The 18892-nt window shown below is 40.4% G+C and overlaps 1 protein-coding gene across 4 annotated transcripts in view; it reads right to left on the bottom strand.

Moving 5' to 3' along the window:
- Positions 1 to 18892, bottom strand: part of LOC128258203 (DNA-binding protein D-ETS-3) — a 30710-nt gene that overhangs the window by 5594 nt on the left and 6224 nt on the right. For 2 of the 4 annotated variants that reach the window (XM_052989707.1, XM_052989706.1), the window contains exons 4-7: positions 16601 to 16765; positions 6546 to 6596; positions 4072 to 4131; positions 1872 to 1919 (exon numbers count right to left, since the gene is read on the bottom strand). In XM_052989707.1, coding sequence (XP_052845667.1) covers positions 1872 to 1919; positions 4072 to 4131; positions 6546 to 6596; positions 16601 to 16765 — 324 coding nt within the window. Of the gene's footprint in view, positions 1 to 1871; positions 1920 to 4071; positions 4132 to 6545; positions 6597 to 6733; positions 7575 to 16600; positions 16766 to 18892 lie in introns of those variants that run through there. The other 2 variants (XM_052989708.1, XM_052989709.1) reach the window with 2 other exon arrangements.

The following is an 18892-nucleotide window of genomic DNA, read 5'->3' as shown; positions in this document are numbered from 1 at the left end:
GTTCTTGATCCCAATAAATGTTAATTTAATTACAAAAAAAACGGTAGACCGGAAGCAATTACTTCGGTTAGTTCTTTGCTCGAGGAACATTTTTCAGTTGTTTCCATAATTAAGAACATTTCAGTTTGCTCTTGGCTTATTTAATTATGCAGCAACTTACGAAGGCAATCTCATGTTTCCCTTTTTTATCACTCTCGTGGCGGCCTGCAAATGCACATATGCAAATGAGTATGGTGTGGCATGTCAAGTGTTGGCCAGCTGGCCGGACCTGGCTAACAAAGCGGTTCCGTGTCGAGAGGAAGCCATAATTAATCAAAAACAGCATTTTTGCCACCCAAAAAGCGAAAGCGCACTATGTACCATTCGCGTTTGTGTGTGGCTTTTTCTCAGTGAGCTTTTGCGTCCAACTTCAAGTTGAAGTTTAGAGCCAACTCTTGGCAACGGCCTAAACCGCACAGCAAACAATCGAAAGAGAGAGCAACAATGGGGTAGAGATAGAGAAAGAGAGAGAGGGCTGGATTCGTGTAAATGTCGCGCCGGAAAATGTTGGGCGTCTGGGTTTTTATGCTAATTCCGTTCGAGCGCCATGTTTCGATGGTGCAAAAGTGGGCTGAGGTGGGGCAATGGTGGTGCCGTGGTGCTGTGGTGAAGCGGTGGTGAAGCGGAGGTGGGGCAGTAGTGGGTGGAGCCGCGCCACCATAATGGCGGCGTCAAAAGCGCAGGATCAATAGAAATTATTGATTTTGCCTGCCAACTGGTCACAGGCATTGAACACCATTTTGAAAGTGACTTTCGTTTTAGGAAAAATGTAGCTAAAAGGTATACAAATCCTTAAGGAAGTTAGATTGCCTTAGATTCAAATTGAATACATATCATTCATTTATTGTTTGAATAAAAACTTAAAGCTTGTTAGAACTTTTTCATTTTAAGATATTTTAAATTGCAATATTAGTTAACAAGCTATACTAAAAAATGCTAGCCTGCTATTGCTAATCGACAACTTAAACTTTTGGAAAAGAAAAAAGCTCTAAAATAATTTAATAATTATTCTATGTTTATATTTTTTTTTTTAAATTCAATAACTCTTGTAACGCCTTAAATATCCTTTTATATAAAACTGATTAATTAATGTGACCCAAAGAAAGAAAAAGAAAACATTGCTACTTTAAGAACATTTTTTTCTTTACAATCTTATAAATGAATTGCATTTTTTTTGCCAGCCTGGGAAAAACTGGTTTAATCATATAGAGCCCCAGTTAAGCTGTAGTTATTATGAGTCCAATCTTTTTTTCTCATGTCCATATATCCCGAGGCTTTGTGAGAAAAAAGAACACATCCATTGACCAGTTTATCAAATCCTTATGGAAACGCCCACCGTCGAAACCCTTTGACGGAGCCTTTCCCTGGGTTCGCAACTCTTTTTTAATGGATTTTCGCCGGATTGCAGGCAGGGCGCGTGCCCAGAAAACAGACAATTCCCAAGCAATGAATGAAACGAAAAGTCAGAGCTGCAAAAACAATTGCCAGGACACGCCCCACACACACATACACACACACACTCACTCTCACAGCGATGCAATAAATTTAGGAAAACACCTTTCGCATAAATTAGAAAACTGCACCCCGAAAAGGCGGAGGGAGCCCGCCAAAAAGGGTTAAACTCGCATGCAATGGGTTAATTTGTTAGGGTCGCCCGTCTGGGCAATGACTAAGTCGAATCTCGGCCAGAAATTGATATGATAATGAACTGCGGCCAAGTGTTTTTGGGGTTGGAGCTTAGTCACGTGGCTATCGCGGAATCGGGGAATCGTAAAATCGGGGGAAACTAATCGCGGCACCTGCATCTTTATGCTTTTGTGATTTCCACTCACCTGAGCTGGCCAGTCTGCTGCTGGTGGGTCCGAACATTTGATATGGATCTGCGGAGAGGGTGGAAAGAAAATGGAAATGGAAATGGAAATGGAAAGCGTGGCATTAGTACCGGTTCTTTATGCAAATATCTTAATGAAGGGTGCCGACCGTTCTTATGGCAAATACAAAGGCAAGTTTTAGTTTCCGTTGACGAAATGAAATGCATTACCAGAAAACTGTGAAAAGTCTATAGTATATATGTATATTTATATTGTTTATGTGTGCCTGCAGATGCTTCATTTGCGCGCATTTGTCGAGTGCACTTGCGCACACACTCACACTCGAAATATCCATTTCACTTATTATCCGGCGCGAGTTTCCTGCTCGTGGCAAAAGCCTAGCTGTGTGAGTGTGTGCCTGTGTGTATGAGTGGCTACACTCAGAATGCAAAACTCTATTATTTTAAAAAATCTTAAAAATAACTTTTTTTATAAACTAAAATTAAAAAAAGGAATTTTTTTTTGAGCTTCAAATTTACAAAACCTGATTGTTTTATAAAAATATTACTTCTTAATCTTAAAATCCTATAAAAAAATATTATTTGTGTTGTAACTTAGAACTACAAATTGTTTATCGTTCATCAATCGCTTTTATTTATCCCCCTAGTTTAATAGCTTTTAAAACTCCTCTAGTATTTTAGTTTAGAGGCCCTATAACTAACGACTTGATACATTTTACATTCAAATATAAATAGGTATATACACTTTTAAATTAAAAAAAAAACATATTTTCTTGATATTTTAAGCCCATGCTTTGTTGTACAAAAAAGTAGAATTACAATTTAAGTACTCCAATACTCAGACTTAAATAGAAAGAAACCCCTTAGGACAAAAATACTAATATTTCTGCATCTGAAAAATTTGTTTGTGTGTACTGCAGTCGGGAAAAAGAAAGAAAGGTTACTCTGATTGCAGCGAGACCGACACCAGACATATAGCACAATTGTCCGTAATTCGCATCATCTAGCCGGAGCCCTCCGCCGCTCCTTGGCTCGCTTTATATACGTATTTATACTTTTTTTTTTTTTAGTCCTGTGTCCTGGCCATTGTTTTGCCAACAGTTTCTTCGGTTCCAGCTTTGTTCGCTCAACAGCTTTAATGCCCCGAAAAAGCGAAAAAACTGCCCCCCGACTGGCACGCGTCTTGTTCCACCACGGCCGTCAAATTTGACAGCAACAAAAGCCAAGCCAAGTGCGTCTGGGTCTGGAGCCCCCCTCTCCATGTGCTGCGGCCTCCCTGCCCCTCATCACCCTCTAATTGAGAATCCTTTATGGCCGTTTCAATTGTTTCCATTACGCTTCAATTCCACCGCTCGGCACTTTTGTTTCCATTACCATTTCCATTGCTCAAGTGGCGTATTTAAGGTTTTGATTCTGCGACAGTATTTGCTCGATTTCTGTTTCGGTTCGGTTTCGGTTTCGCTCTCGAAGCATTCGAAATGAATTTTAAAGCTGGAGGGTAGCAGCAAAAAGGACTCACAGCCAGGACTCGAGTGGCACTTGCAGCGTGCGTTCGATACACAATGCCCAAACTTTATTAGTGTTGGCCAACAGTATTCGTTTCGAATTTTGAGATACACACTCTTTTTTAAAATCTGTCCTGCTGGCTGTTTATGTTGGTTTTTAGGCTGAACAAAGCGGCACGTGGGCTGAAGCATCTGCACTTTAAAACCTTAAGTTTGATTGAGACTCAACGGAAAAAAACATATACTCGATAATAGCAGATCGACAGTTTTCCCTTCTCAATAAAGAAATTTATTCTCTTTAGAATGTTAAATTTTGTAAAAAAAAAAAAACATTTAAATGATCCTTAAATATTATTTTAGTATTGTAATATAATTGTTGATGTTACTTTATACATAATTCTTATTTCTTTTAACTAATAGTTCCAAATAAGCTAGAACAATGAGCTAAGTTGTATTTGTATTTTAATTTGCATTATTTAATTAGCTTATATATGTGTTTGTTTTTAACAGATTTTATAAGATTTTAACAGTTTGTTTAAATATGCTTGCTAACGTGCTTGAGATGTTGAAAAAACTCTTTGATTTAAAGAGATTTTAGCCACAACTTCAAATGTATCAACTGAAAATTCAAAGTAAAACTTGCCTTTTGTATTGCTTTGCACTTCATTATCTAATCGAGATTTATAGAATACTCACCAGGTTGCCGTAGTTGTGAGTGCGGATCATGTTTGATGCCCAAGGCGTTCGAGCTGTAACCTGCAAGCGAAAGCATTGAAAGAACGCGTTTAAATATATTCAAATTGTTAAATTAAAAACCTGTCCGCCCTGTCAGTTAACACTCTCAGTCGAACAATCAAAGGCAATCGTCAACTCAACCGCAACACAAACATTATCTCTGCAGCCGGCATCAAAGAACCCAACCCGGCTGAATGGCGAATGGCGAGGTGCCCGAAGGCAGGACAACTGTGACATGAGCATCGCTGGATCCCTCGACTTGCTCGTAATGGAATATGATTGCAAAGAGCGAAAACAATGCCGCTGGCAATTCAATTTACAATCTCGGCGCGTTCAAGTTGTGTGACAAACTTCACGCTTCATACTCGAATAAAATTAAAGCCGCAGGCGCAGTGAAAAACTGAGGACCCTGGGAAGTACACTAGTAAAAATAACGTGGGCCTGCGGCACGGCATAAGTATATCCTTAATTAAAGTTCAAAAATTTAACAAAAAAACTTTGACTATTAAACAATTTGTAGAAACTAACGAATAAGAGTGTCACAGAGACCGTACACATAATGTACAATTAAAATTGTTCCAAAATTTATTTTATATTTTTAAGTCTTAATATTTGGTTAAGCAAAGCCTGATTTTAGATTTTGGGAAAAACTTAGTTTGATTTACAAATTGAAAGGTAAATTACTCTCCAAACACGAAAAAAGAACATTTGGTCGTAAAACTATTTATAAAATTTACACTTGAATACCTGCCGCACTTTTTTTTCAATACAATATATAAAATCGAAATTTTTTATTTCATCTCTAGCAAAAACCAAATGCTAAGCAATATGTCTTATTTAGGTAGTTTTTTTCGCTCTGTAGAAGGCAGGACATTTGATGGGTGGTTCATGCACCGCCCGCTGTTGTTTTCGTTGTCACTTATTGTGCTAAAAAAGCAGCAACAACGACAACTTTTCATATGACATTTTTGGTTTTGCGCTTTACGTGGCCACTCAACTGCGAAGAGCACAAAAGGCGACCGATTGCAGCAGCAGCAGCGGGAGGTGGTGGGTGGGCTCATTGTGGTGGGGATGGGTGGTGCGGTGGCTTGGTGGCTTGGTGGCTCGGTGGTGCAGGTCCCAGCCTCAGCTTGAGTTGAGCACCAGATCTAGCTGTGCACAATTTTGATGTCATCAATGGCCAGCAGCTAAATGCGCTCAGCCAAGCTGAAATTCTGTCTCTGTTCCTGTCGCCCTCGGAGTGTGAAAAATATTTTGAAAACTCTCAGATTTAAAACCGCTTGAGGCGATCCTTTTGGAGTGGGTGTCAAAGGACAAAGGACAATATAATTTCAATTAGTGTGAGCCAAAACTAGCCTAATAGCGCTTAACCCCTCTGATCGCTCCAGTGCCCATTCAACAAGCCTCAACCCCGGGAACACGTGTAGTCCACACCTTTTTCAGTCCTTTATCTATCTATATATAACCCCCAACCAAAATGTCTGTCAATATTCCATTGATGGCTGGTTCATTTGCTTCAATACATCTAACAGGCGCACATTTTGCATGCCTCACTGGCTTCGGTTCGTGTGAATTTCCATCACTTTTGGTTTCGTACTCGATGTCATGTGTGTGTTTTGCATATTTAATGTTTATTTTCGGGTTCCTTGAGTGCCTGCCTGTGGGACATAATTTGCTGTAATTTCGGGCTTGTCTCCTAACTTTCTGAGTATATTTTATGGCAATTTGTGATCATTGAAACTTTGCATATTAGTCATGTTTCTTGGGGGATTTATTGCCAAAGACTGCCGTTAAGATGGAGTTATGTTAAGGGAAATGGCAAATTGTAGTTGCATATGGAAAGATAGATATGTCAGAGGATTGTGTACTAAAAGTGCAAAAATTTGCCAGAATCTCTACACAACAAATTTCTTGAATCTTTTTGGATTTTCCACAAAAATGTAAACATTAAGTACAGAGTTCCGAAAACAAATCATGCCTTATCTTCACAAGCCTAGTAACTTCAATATTTAAGCCATATTTATTATGATGCATCAAAGATATAGTCTTAGTTTCTTTAAAAAAATGCAATTAGTTCACACAATTCTTCTTGGCTTGACTTTAACTATCACTCAAAAAATAATTAAAAGCTTTCTTCTTTCGTTGCCGATTATTTTAAGTTATGGAGATCTATTGAGTAAAATATTTATTATCTTTACTTTATTTGAAAGCAAGCAGACGTGGTTTTTATTAAAGTTATCCTAAAATCACAGCGGAACCAAGGGTTTAAACATGGTTTTTAATGAAATTATTGTCACAATTCCTTTTAGTTTTAATTAAAATGAGTAAAAGAGGCAACAACTAAGACATATCACTAATCATAAGCTGAACTTCTAGTTCATTAACCAGTCAACTTTAAGTGTAACTCTTTAAATAATCACTTAACCAGAACTCACCTTGCGATTGTGTCGAACTGTGGGAGCCCCACGACGATTTGTACGATGAATCTGCAACAAAGGAAAGTAGATCCATTAATAAGTTTTAAAGACGGAGGCTAAAGTGCAGAGTATTGCGATCTATCAGCTAGCCGACGGCAGAATCTTAGGGAGCTAGTCATTATCAAATGGTCTAATGGTCTAATTACTTGGATTCCAGGTGGCGCCTGAGAGGACCGCCGCGGCCGACGGTCGGGCTGGCTCACACACCGCCCACTCACCTGCGAAGAGCATTGAGAAGTTGCTGAAGCTGCCCGTGGAGCGTGACAAGTAATCGGCGGAGGACTTGATGTCCAGCATTGTGGCCGCCGTCGGTTGGGCTTTCGGTTGCACACTGGGCTTTCGCTTGGGTTGCGTTGGTTTGCTCCGTTCCACTCCCCGCCAAACAAATTAGTTGAAATTTCAAATTCAAATTGCTATTGGTCTCTGTCCTCCCTTTTCTGTTTTTTTTTTTTTTCCTTTTTTGTTTTTGCTTTTGGCAAACGGTAAATTGGTCGCCGGAGGCCGGAAACTAATAACACGGAGACGGAGACGTCGCCAAGTGGTGTCCGCAATTGAATTTGTTTAAAAAAAGGCAGCGGCAATGGGCAGCGACTGGCAGCGACGCGCAGCGGAACAGGAAAAGGAACGGGAACGGGAACGGGAAAAGTGACGATCGGAACCGGTTACCGTTTACCGGACACCTCGACTTCCGCCCGAACTTTCCAATGCACTTTTCGACCTGCCTGCCGTTCGCGTGTCCAACTGATTTATATGTGTCAATGTCCCCGCACTGTATACGTGATATTTCGTTCACCGCCTGTGTGTGTATGTGTGTTTGCGTTCGTGGGTAGGCCCAGCGTAAATCGCGTAAATCACTGGCGACTAAGAAAGGATGCTCCTGGCTAGGACTATCGGGCTTGAGCACTGACACCGGATTGCGTCCGATCTGTGGCACGGCAGCGTAACAATTGATTTCATTCCGTCGTCAAATCGCGCATATCCTGCCTTCGTCCTGCCTCCAACCCTTAGCGCGACTTGAGGCCGTGGGGGTGGCTGGTGGTTGGTCGTTGCTCGTTGCTCGTTCGGTGGGTGGTGGTGGGTGGTCCGCTGCCGCCCGGGTGTGTATCTATCTGTCTGGGTTGGTCGCCACTGCGATATGTAGCTGCCTCTGTCGCCGCCGCAGCCGCTGCCTGTAGTTCAGGATATACTTAGGGTTTTAATCCACAGCCACCCCCTCGACTGGCGACCAATCGGACCAATCAGCAGTGAGTCGAGGTGTGGCCTAGCGAAAGCTTTGCTGCAAAAAGCTTTTTACAAATGGCTGTGGGGCTGAGAGAATCCTTGGAGTTTCATATTTCAAGCCCAAAATTTCTAATGATCTCTTGGGTTTTGAGTTTTAAACGTAGAGGACCCAAAAAACTTGGAGCTTTTCAAGCTCATTCGGGTTCGCTCTCTGCTCCAGTAGGAGGTTACCATTTCCACTTGACTAAGGACGCGCCGCAGGAGCGCTGACTCCGTCTCTCTCGTGTGCGGACTAGTGCTGTCTCGCTCGCGGGCCACTCAATGCAGCCGCTGCCGCTGCTGCTGCCGCTCGTGCTGCTCCTGCGGCAGAGCTTCCAGAAGTGGCATCGCCTTTTTAGTGGGTGACACGAAGCAACAAGGACGGATGTATTATCCACTTCCTTTTTCCTTCCACCAAACACAAGGATATTACCGTTTCGTCGTTCGCCTACAACACCACCCCCGCCCCCACGGCACAGCGACACCCCAAAAAGGGGAGGTGGCATTGGGTGGTTGTGGGAGGTTTGGGTGGTTCGGGTGGTTTAGGGTGGCGGGCAAAAACAATGCGCGAGAAGTTGGAGCTGCCTGACTTTCGTAGGAGAAATCAACAATAGTTGATTGTGAAAGGCTTTGACTGCTCGGCGGTTGGGGGTCAGGTGGGTTTAGGGGGTGGTTAAAGGGGTGGTTCAGGGTGGTGCACATGCGTTGGCGTCGACGGCAACTTTGCTGCAGCTGCTCAAGTGCAGTTGTGGCGCTGCCCCCCTCACAAAACTCCTTCGCCTTCTGCTTGCCCCCTGAAGCAGGCAACAGAAAATGACAGGCACAACTGAAACACACACACAATACCAACACACACACACACCCACCCCAAATGACGAACTCATCTACACAGCTGCCTTTTGGGCTGGCTTAATTAATTTTTGAATTCCCATTGAAATTGTTTTTGCCGAGTCTTTGCCGCTGGCCATGCGAACCTCGTCCTTTGCAATGCTTGTGTATCCTCGTGGGTGGCCGGGCTAATTCATAGGCGTCAACGAACAAATTGTAGTTCCTTACACACACAAACAGGCGAAAAGCTTAGCTTGATTTCTTTTTTATTGCGCTCTATGTTTGCCCTATTATGCTCTTTCAATACCCTGCTCAAATGTTGGAGCTCACACAAAATTTGTAGATGAATTTAACTAAAGAATGAAATAAATCAAATTGTATTTAAAAAAATTGGCATCTCTTTCCATGTATTGTTAAATATGAGCCCCGACAAAAAAATGTTCTAGCAAAAAAAATTCTTTTGAATTCTTTTTTATAAAGTTCGTCTTTTCTTTCTTTTCTTTTCTTTTTAATTATATTTAGGGTAATTTTAAACATACATCTTTATGAAACAGAAATCTATTCAAGCATGCCAAACTGTTTTGTCTCTCTCCTACATTGTTAAAATTAAAATAAATTATACTGTTCAACAGATCTTTAAGTGCTAATTTAAATTTAGTTGATAGGGAACAAACTAGTTTTGTATTTGTTTTAATTTATAAAATTTTACTGGTAGTCCAACATAATGAATATTTTGTCTTGACCACTTTATTATTCCGATTTATTTCCTGTTTGCAAAAGGAGTAGCAAATATTCGATTATTTGAACTTTTATCTGGGTCTTTTATTTTATTTCAGTTAAAAACTGATTTCGCTTTTCAGCCACACATGTACACAGTCAAAGGGAAAAGTTTAGCAAGTCAAGGCAACTGCTGCTGTGTGGGTGTGCTAGTTTGTGACTCTGCATGGGTGTTGGATTGTATGCGTTGCTTTGACACGCAGTTATTTAATAAACGTGGCTGGAGGGGAAGCCTCCTATTACCGCCCTCACCTCCCAGCTCTTTTAGCCCACCACCAGCTCTCAAGAAGTGTGTGTGTGTGTGTTTGTGTGCTAATGGCATCTAAAACGGCTAAATAGCAATTTGCTGTTCTCTGCCAGAGGAAAACCAAGTTTCACTTGGCTAAAAATGTTTGCTCTGCCAAAGCAAGGGAAAAGGAAAAGCTGTTTTTGTACACCGGTCCCTCCTATATGTGTGTGTGTGTGTCTTAGCTTGGCTTAACATTTTAATTGCATTCATTATGTAATTTCATTTTCACGCTTTTGGGCGAAAAACTTTAAATTAATTTCTTTTGTTGTGTGATTTCCGCCATTTTGCGCCGCCGTAACATTTCCGCCCCCCAAATTTGCGGTTTCATTGGCTCGCCCACCAGTCTCGCCCACAAGTCAAGTGTTTTAAGTTAACTTTAAGCCACTACACATTGGTCTGCTCCATCTGTGTGTCTTTGCTTACGCCAGCAGCCGCCACCCACAAAATACCAGTGTCCCATCAGGAGAATCAATGCATCAGCTGCCTGTCCGTTTGTTTTGTGTCTGCAGCCAAATATTCAACGGAGCGTCAAGACAAACATGACGACATCACCTACACTTAAAAAAAGAAAAAATAACTAATATTCCAACATTTCCTTCTTTGACTGTAAAAATAAAAATAATTAACAGGAAACTGGATTCGTTACTAACTCAGTTATAACAGACAAATAAAAATGAACTGACCATAAGTTTTTGCTATGGATATCAATTATAAAATACTTAAAATATAAACAAAAAAAAATTATCATTAAAAATCAAAAACATTTTCTTGTCTTTGTGTTTGTCTTTTAGCTCAATGTCTCTAAAATGTATTATTTCAAGTCAATACTTAATATCGCTTTTAATTATTTATCAGCCATATACTTAGTTACAATAAAGTAAATTAATATCTGGGCCAAGATTTAAACTAAGCCTTTTATATTTTCTCTTACTTAAACATCTAGCGTATCATATTTTTGTAATGTGTAGTGAAGACAGGGAGCATATTGTCTCAGCCAACCACCCATAGCAGTTAATAAGAAACGCAATCAGCGCCGCGATTTGTTTTCTCAAGCCTGAGGAGACAGAAGGAGACGGAGATAGAGTCCTGGACAGACGGAGAGCTGCTAATATTTATGCGCCTTGTGCAAGGCTGGAAACACTGAAATGGCCCTGCCTACAATAACAACTGAAAGTCAGACACGTGGCCATTAATGACGTATGAATGATGTAACACGCGATGGAGACTTTGACGCGGCACGTGGCCAGCGGCCTGCGAGGCATGACAGGCGAAAAGATGCCCCTTCTCCTGCTCCTGCTTCTGGTTCCCCATTGACTCCTTGCGGGTCTTTAATGTCCTGGTCCGCCCCGCCTCCATCGCCACGGATTGCTCATTTTGCCCGCGGCGAATTTCGCCTGGCGCTGTGCATTTTGTTATTGGCAAAATGCGTATTGTTATAATCGGCATAAAAATAATAAAAATACAATACACCCATTTTTGTATTGCCTTGGCTGGGCTGGTTCAATATTTGTTAATCAAATGGGCGGCAACTGCGACGCATAAATCAGTTTCAAATTGGCAGCTCTGAAAGTTTTTATTGAGAAAAAGTTCAGAGGGTTAAGTGCGAATAAGCAGTGAGGTCTAAGATGCTACTATTGTACAAAGAACTGCATTTTAACTTTTTTTCACTTTGTCTTCAGCTATTTTAACCAATTTAGTTATGATATGACCTTTGCACAGTAAGCTATTATAAAATTTAAATTTTATTATTTTTAATGTTGTCTATCTTTACTAAAATACTGCTTATACGTTACCAATTGTCCTGTAAGCTTTTCAATAATTTCATATTTCAACGTTTTAAGCAGAACCTTGTCTCTTAAAAAGTTTTTTATTTGTTAAACCGACCGCTCTACCTTTCCTTTGTTTTACAACTATAACAACTCGCTTATCAAGTGCACCAGATCTTAATGACTCTCCGAAAGTGGTTCCCACAAAATAAAAGCAATGTCGCCTAGGAATTCACACAAACAAAGCGAACACGCCAAATCAAACAAACCCTAACCACAAAAATGAATACCAGACCCACAAATAAAAGTGAAAATTGTAATAAAAACAAATTACGAACACGAACAACAAACGGCAGGCCAAAGGAAGTTCTCACAGCAACATATTGAAGGTGTCCTCGTGGCTGTCTATCTAAACAATGCAGGCAATAATTGCGCGATTGACAAGGTGGGTGGCGGGGTGGTATGCGGCGGAAAAAAGGGGAAGGTGGAAGGGTCACACGGACGAAGGGTGCAGGGTGCGACTCCGATTACCACCGTTTGACTTTCTCAGATACTTGCAAGAGAGTGTCACGAGCTCGATTATTCTACTCTCCTTTTTATGCCGAATACTCCATACTTTACAGTATACAGGGTATATACGGTTTTCGTGGAAATGTTTTATTCGAACATTATAATTTTACAAAATATATGTTTCCTATTTTTTCAATAATTCTGAATTTCCGACTTATTTAATCTTAGGCAACTTAAATTTGCTTGCAGAGTTTTTGTGACAACATATATACAAATTTTGTTTTAACTTAAAATCAAATTATTTCATTAGTCCTTCTAAATAAACATTACACCCTGAAAACAAATTATGAATAATAAACTTAAACCTTAATTTTAGAAGCCAAACCCATATATACAGAAATTACCATATAAAATAATCGAAAAGTTACCTAGGGTCATGTGTTTGCCCAAATATCGTTAGGTTATTTGTAATGTACATTTTTTTCTAAATATGTATTGTATACTATTGGCTCACGTTTAAGTCGTTTTCTTATAGTCATTTTTTTTTAATTGGTGAGCTTTGTTTTCTGGATGTAGCTGTACTAAGCAAGTCAAGTAAAATTAAGTTAAAAGGTTCTTTTGTTAAATTCTAAAATTAATATCGAAAAAATATCAATATTTTTAAAATCCAATAAAAAAAACTGGGTATCTCGTGGTCGGGACATGCCAGCAAAGACATCCTTTTTTTATTTGAAATCTTTTTTTCATTTCTTCTAAACTGAAAGCTAACATATTCACACGGCACACTCCGTGGCGTGCACCCTGAACCCTGGAGAGAACACCTAACCCCGCACCCCGCGCCACTTAAGAGCCAATGACAACAAACAGCAAACAAACAATTAACAGTGGAAAAGGGGTTGGAGGAACGGTTCACGTGCGCGGCCTGCTATAAATTACCGCGGTTTGACTACCAGCGACCCTCGCTGTCAATTGATAACGCGGATTGACTTTTTGGCGGGTCAAGGGTTTCCACTCTCCGGTTCTCTGGTTCTCCGATTCTCCGGTTCTCCGGGTCACACGGTCTCACGTGAGTTGTGTCACTTGAGATAAAAGCACGGCCAGTGTCGAGGTGGCGGCCATAAATTCAGCGAGCTCATAAATTCAATTGACAACTAAATTGCGGAGCGCTGGCTGCCGAGACCGGAGACGCTTCGACACAGCCACCTCCGGCTCCGGGTGCACTGCGTTTCCGCCGTGTAGTTGGCCTGGAGGTGCCCGCTTCTAAAACTTTCAAGTGCGCCTCGCTTTTCCATTTTCCTTCGCCCATTTTCTATATATTTTCCTTTTCTGATATACCATGTCGGAAGCGGGTCATTTCCAGCGGAATAAATCACAAAGGGCGGCGGACTTCGAAGGCGGAAGACAACCTGTTGCGTTCGATGACAGTTTTCTATTTCAACTGGGCCGAACATTTTTTAATTATTTTTGCAAAGTTTTTCGGTTCGCCTAGGCAAATTTGTTTGCCTATCTTTCGTCGATCAATACGAAAATACAAAAACTAAATTAGCCGAATATTTTCCAGCTTGTTGCCATCATCTTTTTCTGGGGGGGTGGATATGGTTGGGCCAACAATGACTTGATTTATGAACGACTCGTGCTGAAATCTCCGAGGGGAGGGTAATGACTTGAATCGGCAGTTAAGTGAACCGCGAAAAGGGCCATGAATAAAAATATTTGGACATCAATAGGCGCACACATGAGCGGACAATAGAGCATGGGAACCAAAAGTTTTTCCAGTCCAAGTTCGCCTTTTTCCTTCTCACCAAATATGCGCACTTTTTTTTCTGCCATTTTTTTGCAACAACATTCATAAATGCTAGTGAATAAATTTAAGCGCAAGCGTCAGTCCGCGAAGCTGTCAAAAAGGACTTCATCGTCCTTTGGCGCCAGTTGGCACAGCAGCGTTTTCAATTTATTTTCACAGCCTGAAACAATTACGGCACAAAATAAAAAAAAAATAAAGAACAAACTGTGCGCAAATGAAATCAGAAATTAAATTTCAAGTGAGCAAAACATACGGCGCAGAAGGACAGAGACGGGGATAGAAACAGGACGACAGGCGGAGGGAGGCAGGATGAAAGGACGCAATGTGGCGCTCACTTGTGGGCGGCAAAGGCCGAGGGGGTGGCAGCCACCCGCTGGGCGCGTTGATGAGGGGCGTTGTGGGGGTGGGGCCAGCCTGCGAGCAGATTATGTGATTACGATTAGAGTTGAGCACTTCGGGTGAGCCACCAGCAAACAAACATCCCAGCGACAGATGATGATAGACATCGAATAATATGATTTTGTAGGGCTCGCAACATAATTAAAATTTCAAAAGTAAGGGTGCCCAGAGTGGTAGACACATACATTAATTCCATTTTAAACATTTAATGAAATGTTTGGTAAAATGCTTATAAATAAAATATTTACAAAGGTTGGTCTGTCTTATACTTAGCCCAATAACTAAATCCTACTTCTTTAAAATGGATATAATAATACAATTGTAAAACAATTTTTTGATTAAGTCAAATATAATTTAAGAAAACAATATAATTTTAGTTTGCTCTATCATATAATTTGATGAATGTCAATGAGTTAGTTTTTAGATAGGAGATTAATCTGTATTTTACATATAAGCCCAAAGGCTGGGCAAATGCAAAGACAAACAAACCATCTTCAACAAATATATACAAAAAAAAAGGACCATACAAGAAAACCTATTTGAATGCTACAAAATTGTCAAAGCAATAGATTTATGTAAAGCCTTACCCAAAAGAGTTATAAGTATGACACACAGTCCTCATCCAAAAACAATAAAATAGGTTAAGCAACCATTGATTGAACACGTAAACCCAATTTGTTCGCTTCAACAAACCATAAATAAATAAACATATCTTTAATCAGGCCAATAAAACAATAAACTATATCAATTGCCACTCGATGAGTTTAACGATGTCGTGCTGCCGTCCTGCACCCTTTTCCCATTATGCACACCTAACCGCTCAATTGTCTGCGCCGAAAGAATCCCACACATCGATCCCCTCCCAACCAATCCATAGATACTCCATAGAGAACAGTATCTACCACGCTGTCAGCGGAGTGTGCGCCCTAATGCGCTTCACATAACATTTTGATCATTTTATGATCCGTCGATTAGCCTCATTGTCCTCGCTGGAGAGGCCATCCCTCGAGCTGGTCGAATGGACTGGTAGACAGGATGTCTGGATGCGCTCGGGGGTTGTACTTCCGAGTGAAGTGTGCTTGAAGGAGCGTGTGACTAACACGCTTTAATAGGATTAGCGCTGAAGAGCACTTAAGAGTCAAATTATCAACGGGCAGTCACAGATTCACGGGCAAAGCCAGCGAATGTTGTGACTGTTGCGTTTTGTGTGTTTACAGTAGGCAGGAACAATGAACATAAACATAAGGCATTGACAATTGTGTGCCAACTTTCCCACTGCCAAATGAACTCAATTGCAGTTCCCAGAGGGACCTGGCATAAAAGGTTTGCAGCCCAACCCAGATTACGCGTATTAGTCAGGCTTTAGGCATTAAGTCAAGTGAGCAATTGAGTTATCAAAATTGGGAGATACCTCAAAAGGTATTTGAACACTCCGTGGGAAGTAATAAAAATGTTGATGAATTATATTACTTGGATTCTGGTATTTAAACGTAAATATGAAAACAACAAAAATATAGATTAGAATATCATAATTAGGTGTGTCGTTAACCATAAATATAATATATTTTTACCACATGTATTAATCATTAAATTAAAATCTTTTACTCATAATTTAAATTAGTCATTTCTACTCAATAAATCTATTAGTTAAATCGAATTTATGAACATTTTCAACGTAATTTATAATTTGGAAAATGAATCTGAACTAAAATTATAATGGAATTCTTTAAAATTAAATAAAATAATTATATGGAAAATCATATTTTAACAACTACGCTACAGATAGTTTATGATAGTTGAAAGCTTTAATTAACTAAGATTTTTATAAAAATTCGTGTCTTATCAGAGATCGATACACTCAAAAAGTACAGAAAGTTTAGTCTTTATAAGTGAGTCTTGAAAATGAACTACAGACCGCAATAAAGTATAGGTACACTTTTAGTTTAATTTCTATAACGAAAGGTCTAAAACTGTAGTCAATGTCCTTGTTTTCCAACCACATAAGTTTGATACTCAATAAATTTGATACTGTTAATTTAATATTTATCGTATTGAGAAATTTTCCATAGCCAATAGTTTAAAAATAATGTAAAAATAAATTAATTTTTATGACAATTCGTTTGTTGGGTGTAGAAATCGAATGTTCTGAATATACACATACTCCAAGGCCTGATTTTTATCTTTAAAAAAAGAAAACCATTCCCCGATCCACCCCTTGAACAGGGAAATCCTTGCCAAGGACTTTCCACCCCCAATGCACAGAAGCGCCACCTTTTATGTGTCAAAGAACACTTAGCTTGACACTTTAAGGTTGATGTCCTGACTGAAAGCTGTCAAAAGCTCAAAGGACATTTAGACATAATCACAGTTTTGAACTTACACAGTGCAGAGCCGCCTCCTGGTGCCGCTCCCCCTCCCCCTGCTCCACTGCTGCTGCTGCTCTTGCTGCCGCTGATCCTGCCCTGCTGATGGTCGCTGGTGGAGGACGAGGACGAGGGCACCGCCGTGTGCGAGGATGTGGTGGCGCAGTCCAGCGAGGATTTATCTGCAAGGCAAAGGAGCAAACAAAAAGATATTTTAATTGCCAGGCAGCGAAAATTTGTACACTCAGCACGGCACGCTTCGCCTTTTGCCACGGAAAGGAGCCAGAGAAAAAAGTAAAAATAAACGGCTAGCCGGGGCTCATAAATCTCGGCATAGATAATTGTCATCACAACTAGCGACTGGTTTATTTATTGCTCGAATTATGGTTTCTATTTCTCTGCCCCACCCCTCAAAGGCGTCACGCAACGGCGCTCGGCAGTCACCCTCTCACCCCCCTCCATCCCATGGCACTGCTGACAGATCCTGTGAACCGCAAAGGACATAATCGCGAGGGTTGTCACTTCACAGACCAGCGATGGAGATGTTTAATTGCCGTAAATCTTTGTTTGATGTAAACAACAATAAGCCAGGCGGCGAGGAAAAAAATTGCAAGAGGAATTTGCTACGCTTTCAATTGAAATGTCAAGCCGGATATGATACGAGTCCATAATAATGATAGCCATGAAGATGATGGGTAATCGGTTCCCATGTCTAGAAACGGACAGTGTCCGTGTCCCTCTGACATTAATTCAAATAAAAATTATTTATTTTTTATAAATTAAATATTCAGGTAAAAATTTTTGAATAATTTTTTCGGTATGAAAAATATTAATTTGGCTTAAAACATACTGTCATGTTTGTTAAATTTTTGTTTAATATCCAAGTGAATTAATTATTTTATCATTGGCAATTGCCAAGATATATATTGAATTGGTCTTAAATAATTATTTTCCTTTATTAAAAATATTCCCAGCAAATATATGAACACGGCTTGCATATTGATTTAAAACTATGGATTTTTTAGGACATAACAAATATAAAAGAAATGTATTTCGTTATGAAAATATATGTATCTTCGCCTTGACTTGGCTGCAAAGTGTAATTATTTTTTATGCGCCTCTGTGAGCCAAACGTCTTTTGAGCAAAAAATAATGAGTTACGCATGACAAAATCTTTTCATGGCAAAGCCAAAGCGGCAAAAACTCAGCTCCAACTTGACATCGACCACAGAAAGAGACAGCCAGAGAAGAGATGAAAGAGATGGGGGTGTAAGGAGCAGGGGGCGGGCTAAAAAGGATTCGTTTCATATTTGCTTGAGCGCGTCGAGTAGAGATGGGAAAAGATGAGCTGGGCGGCCATTTTGTGTCTACCATTTGAACAGGCAGACATCAAAAGTTGTCCCAAGGGAAGGAAAATGTCCTTAAATTTGCGATTATAGCAAAAGTAAGATAAGGACAATTTAAGAAAGAATTTTATTATTCAGTTTTGAGACTAGTTTTTCCATGAACTACTCGTCCTTCAGCCAAAGAACAGACAAGCAAGGCCTTGTCAGTCTTTTCTAATTGAAAACGAAGCTGAAACAGGACATAAATTTGCCAAAAAAGGATATAAAGAAGAAAAGAAGTTTTCTTATAGAAATAAATGGACATGGACAACTTGACGGTCGGAGGCGGCATAACAAACTCTTGCCAGGCACGCGATGAAATTGTTCGGTTTTTGATGTTTCTATCAAAACCTGGCAAGGACCGCAAACAGTCAACAGCAACCGGCTTCGGGCCGCATTATAAGCCACATCCGCTGGCCCGGCTTAAATTGATAAATATGTAACCAAACCAAAACAAAAAAAAAGAGCACTAAAAAATATCATAGGAATAGAAGCCGACCCCGGGAGACCTCAACGTTTATATGGATAATTCAATTTAAATTTTTTGCCCAATTTTTTCCCGTCTCGTTGTTGTTGATACAACAAGCAGAATTATGTACATGGCTGGTCGCGGTTTATAGCCGTTGTTTTGGCCATTAAATGTTACGGGTTCGGACATATTTGGTGGTTGGTCAACTGAGGAGGGGGCGGCGGGGGCGGCGGGGGCGGCGGGGGCGGCGGGGGTGGCCGTTGGCCAACATATGCTGCTTGGATGTGTTTAAATAAATACGCGAAATTTGCCACTTTTGTGGCACAACATTTTCGGCTGCCTTTTTCTCGCTTTGGGTCCGTTTTGCCTTGGCCGGAAGCGCAGGATTTGTTTTTCCGCCATTTCGTTGACATTTTTGTGCTAGACAATTGCGAGAAGGTCAGTGGGTTGGTGCA

The sequence above is a fragment of the Drosophila gunungcola genome (assembly GCF_025200985.1).
Source record: "Drosophila gunungcola strain Sukarami chromosome 3L unlocalized genomic scaffold, Dgunungcola_SK_2 000003F, whole genome shotgun sequence".
NCBI lineage: Eukaryota > Metazoa > Arthropoda > Insecta > Diptera > Drosophilidae > Drosophila > Drosophila gunungcola.
This window is presented reverse-complemented; position numbering and strand designations above follow the sequence as displayed.